The sequence below is a fragment of the Macrobrachium nipponense genome, chromosome 14 (genome assembly GCF_015104395.2).
Source record: "Macrobrachium nipponense isolate FS-2020 chromosome 14, ASM1510439v2, whole genome shotgun sequence".
In the NCBI taxonomy this organism is placed as follows: domain Eukaryota; kingdom Metazoa; phylum Arthropoda; class Malacostraca; order Decapoda; family Palaemonidae; genus Macrobrachium; species Macrobrachium nipponense.
The window spans coordinates 52,833,273-52,838,492 of record NC_087207.1 but is presented as its reverse complement, the minus strand read 5'-3'; the positions used below and the strand labels follow the sequence as shown (position 1 = coordinate 52,838,492).

At 31.6% G+C, this 5,220-nt stretch overlaps 1 protein-coding gene across 1 annotated transcript in view; it reads right to left on the bottom strand.

Moving 5' to 3' along the window:
* Nucleotides 1–1,097: 1,097 nt before the first annotated feature.
* Nucleotides 1,098–5,220, bottom strand: part of LOC135226234 (uncharacterized) — a 90,357-nt gene continuing 86,234 nt past the window's right edge. The window contains exon 2 of the mRNA XM_064265677.1: nt 1,098–1,804. Coding sequence (XP_064121747.1) covers nt 1,098–1,804 — 707 coding nt within the window. The remainder of the gene's footprint in view (nt 1,805–5,220) is intronic.

Genomic DNA, 5,220 nt, shown 5'->3' with positions numbered 1-5,220 from the left:
AGATTCCAGATCCCAAAATTTACTTACATCATAATCAGACACCTTTGAAATACACAACATTTGAGATGACGTAACAGGGATAAAAAGGATTAGCATGCCAGGCACCAGACAGTACCCAACCAAATACAGAGTTTTTTGAGCTACAATTCCATCAAATTGAATTACATCATCAGACTTTATGAACTGCCAGTATGCATCCAAACCTATCAATATATCAATATTTCACATGTGAATTATTCTGATAATCATCAGCAAGTTGTACATGAGAAAAGGCGTTTAACATATTATTTGGAATAACTGGTCTAATCAAGGGCTGACATATCTTAGGAAATCTCAACAGCTGTCAACAAATGTGATAAATTATTACGACAAGTACCTTCAATTTATAAATGTTACTTAGGTACTCTTACTTGACTTGTCACCTCCAAACACTGAATATGCAAGGGGCTGACTAGTAATCCACTCAGGTTTACATTTCTTTACAATATTACTACTAACATAAGTACGGTCAGCCCACTGTCAAACAAAGCTCTTGCTTCAATAGGTATGCCATTAGATCCCACAACACGAACCTTTGCAGTTTGTAAAATAGTACAAGTTACATTTGTAGAAGCAACGTTATGAAGAGCATTTCCAGCAAAATTAACAGAGGAACCTTGCTCATACCTTTATTACAATATCAGACCTGTTCTCTACTGCAACCTTTATGGAGTCATTATCCTTTATTTGAATCCAACTTAATACCACACATTATGAGGTTATCTTTTCCATTACATTTTTTACACTTGGAATAACACCACCCTTTGGCTAAATGACCCTTTTTTAAACACTTAAAGCACAATCCAGCAGATTTTATTTTCTCAGCACGCTGTGGCCCATTCAATTCAAGGGTTTCATAACAATTTTCTGTTTTATGTTTTTTAGCACAAAATCCACAGATAGGATATTCAACCTCTGATGAGGTATGCAGAGCAGATGCAGAGGTTACCTTCTCCCTTGAGCCCTTAGAGTGCCAGTTTCTTTTTTCTTCAGATACACTAGGATTTTCTGGTTTCCTAGAAGTAACATCTTTAAATGTCCCAGATCTTTCAATAGTTTCAATTTCTTCTTGTAAGAATTTCAGAAGCCATTCCAATCACTTTCATGACCAGCGCCTTCCTAGCCCACTCCATTCGTATTTCACTCGGAAGACGAGAAAGAATAATTGGCGTCAGGAAAACTTTGCACTGCTTACCAGATACACCTAAAGCCTCTAAACTTCTGATATGCGTCAACAACTCATCCTGTAGATTCCACAGCAGGTAAACATACTTAGGGCCTCCTGCCTTAACAGGAACCTTGCCATTTAAAAGTGCTTGAACATGGGCAAATATCATCCTCTCAGGCCTTCCAAATCTCTCCTTAAGTAGATCACATGCAATCTTATAATTTACACTTGTGTGAGATAGACCTGAGATAACTGATTTGGCTTCTCCTTCCAGCAATGACACTAAATAACTAAACTTACTTATTACTGGTTTATCTGAATTGTCTACATGGCAACTGAACTGGTCCCAAAAGGACTGCCATTCTGTCACTTCTCCTTTAAATTTCGGCAGTTCTAGCTTAGGCAGCTTCACTTGTGCACCTGAAGATCCATTAGTAGTAGTACTATCATCGTCACCTTTTTTGTCTAACTCGAGGAGTTTCTCAGCAGCCTTAATCCTAGGTATAAGAGACGTCGTTCTAAACTCAAAGGCCTTGTCCAAGTCATCATCAAGCAAGTCACTTTCTAACTCAACTTCTATTTCTGACTGTATCTCATCTAACTTGGACAAACGAATATCAAAATTTTCAATAACAGCCTTCAATTCAACTGCACTAAGGACAGCCTTCCTAATAAACTTACGAGTTCCTTTCCTAGCCTAGAAACCATCCTCTGGCTTGCCTTTCTCTTCTTTAACAAATTCTCCATCTTGAACTATTTATTAGCATATAATTACTCACAAACGGGTTCTTGATATCCTTTCCCGGGTCTGGGCACCAAAATGTTCTTAATATATGACTAACAACATCCAAGAAGGGTTAAGAAAGGAAAGCCGGGTGGTGACCCCGCTGTCTCTAACTGTATTCTGTTTAAATTCTTACAACAAACGATGACAAGAAGTCATCGGAAAATCTTACAGGATCACAAAACAGTAACAATCACTTATCCTCAAATTTCTTGCTCAACAATTACAAAGGCAAATCACTCAAAATTAAAGCAATACAATACAATTAATAATAATGCAGTGTTTCAATAAACTTAGATTATTTAATAAAACTCATATTCAAATGACAATAAAGAAAACGTTGAAACAGCAAATTAAATGGCATACTCAACTAAATAAACAAGTAAAGCCTTTCACAAAGTTAATTCCAACAATATATATATATATATATATATATATATATATATATATATATATATATATATATATAAATATATATAGTATATGTATATGTATATACATATATTATATATATATATATATATATATATATATATATATATATAATATATATATATAATATATATCATATTTTATATATATATATATGTATATATATATATATATATATATATATATATATATATATATATATATATTCATATACATACATCGAGCTACAGTTTGCCTTTAATATTTAATTCGCTCTAACCTCGGAACCAATACATTTTCATATATGCTTACCGAAGGGGAATCTATTATCGTGTAAAAAAATTCCCCTTCGGTTAAGCGTATATGAAAATATATATTAATTCCGAGGTAGAGCGAATTAGATATTAAAGGACATTGTAGCTCGATGTATGTAAAATATAAATATATATATATATATATATATATATATATATATATATATATATATATATATATATTATATATATATATATATATGCAGAAGCCAGGTACTATGTCGTACCTCTAAGTAAATGGGGATAGAATCCACAACGAAGTAAAATCCTCTTGTAGTTTAAAATATATATTTCTTGTACAGGATTAAAACTTTCGACCATCAACAGTTGATGGTCGAAAGCTTTAATCCTGTACAAGAAATATATATTTTAAACTACAGGAGAATTTTACTTCATTGTGGATTGTATTCCCATATATATATATATATATATATATATATATATATATATATATATATATATATATATATATATATACACATAGATTTATAAAATGTATATATATATATAGTATATATATATATATATATATAATATATATATATGTACATATATATGCACCTATACATATATATATTTAATTTTAAATGTAAAGATATTTTATTCCTTTTCCCTTCCGTCAGTTTGTATGTCTTTCTCCTGAACAGCGGACTAATGATTTTTTACCCCCCACAAGGCTATCATTTTAGACGTAGTATAATTTTAGATATATGTTGAATGTTCAGCATATAAGGCACAGGTTAATTCAAGATAAGAACTACGTGGAATTACTGTTAGCTGTAAGATTTCTAGAAAATACTTGAGGTTTTTGCTGTTTATCAGAAAGATCAGACCCCAAACTGACTGTACTTATCTCTGTTGTTTTTTTAATATATCTATTCATTTTTCTGTTTATTTTTTTATTTTCTTATTTAAGTGTCCTTCTAAGTGTTTATTTTCTTGCTTTGTTAATTCTCTCTTCTATTTATGCTTGCAATCCCGGTTTACATGTTAACTTAGAAAAAAAAAATTCTAATAAAATTGTTAATTTTTTTGTCATATTAATAGTGACTATAATTTGATGCTCCGTCTTTAAACTCACCGAAGTTATCTAGTGTAAGAAAAAAAAGTTACGATTAGCGTAAATAAGACAAATAAAACAATATATCTTAAAAAAAATAATAACTTCTGAGAACAAAGTTACATCATTATTAATCAAACTTAATACAAGGAAACCGATTTGATTCCCATTCGATTTTAAAGGAAACCGATTTGATTCCCATTCGATTTTAAAGGAAATCGATTTGATTCCCATTCGATTTTAAAAGAAACCGATTTAATTCCCATTCAGTTTCAAAGGAAACCGATTTGATTCCCATTCGATTTCAAAGGAAACTGATTTAATTCCCATTCGGTTTTAAAGGAAACCGATTTAATTCCCATTAAATTTTAAAGGAAACCTATTTCATTCCCATTCGATTTTAAAGGAAACCGATTTGATTCCCATTCGATTTGAAAGGAAGCCGATTTGATTCCCATTCAATCTTAAAGGAAGCCGATTTGATTCCCATTCGATTTTAAAGGATTTGATTCCCATTCGATTTTAAAGGAAAACGATTTGATTCCCTTTCGATTTTAAGGAAACCGATTTGATTCCCATTCGATTTTAAAGGATTTGATTCCCATTCGATTTGAAATGAAACCGATTTGATTCCCATTCGACTTTAAAGGAAACTGATTTGATTCCCATTCGATTTTAAAGGATTTGATTCCCATTCGATTTCAAAGGAAACCGATTTGATTCCCTTTCGATCTTAAGGAAACCGATTTGATTCCCATTCGATTTTAAAGGATTTGATTCCCATTCGATTTGAAATGAAACCGATTTGATTCCCATTCGACTTTAAAGGAAACCGATTTGATTCCCTTTCGATTTAAAGGAAACTGATTTGATTCCCATTCGATTTTTTAAAAGACTTTGCATTCCATTCGATTTTGAAATGAAACCGATTTGATTCCCATTCGACTTTAAAGGAAACCGATTTGATTCCCTTTCGATTTTAAGGAAACCGATTTGATTCCCATTCGATTTTAAAGGATTTGATTCCCAGTCGGATTTGAAATGAAACCGGATTTGATTTTTTCATTCGATTTAAAAAGGTATAAAGGAAACTGATTTGATTCCCATTCGATTTTAAAGGAAACTGATTTGATTCCCATTCGATTTTAAAGGATTTGATTCCCATTCGATTTGAAATGAAACCGATTTGATTCCCATTCGATTTTAAAGGAAACTCATTTGATTCCCATTCGATTTCAAAGGAAACCGAATTCATTCCCATTCAATCTTAAAGGAAACCGATTTGATTACCACTCGATTATAAAACCTGATTCTGACGAATACCCAATCTTAATCATACAACTTTTTTTTTTCTCTCTATTTCAAATTCCGAAGTAAGACGTCAAGAAGAAGAAGCTTGAGTCGTTCAATTCCAACTTCAGCTGAAAACAGCCAATTAAGACGC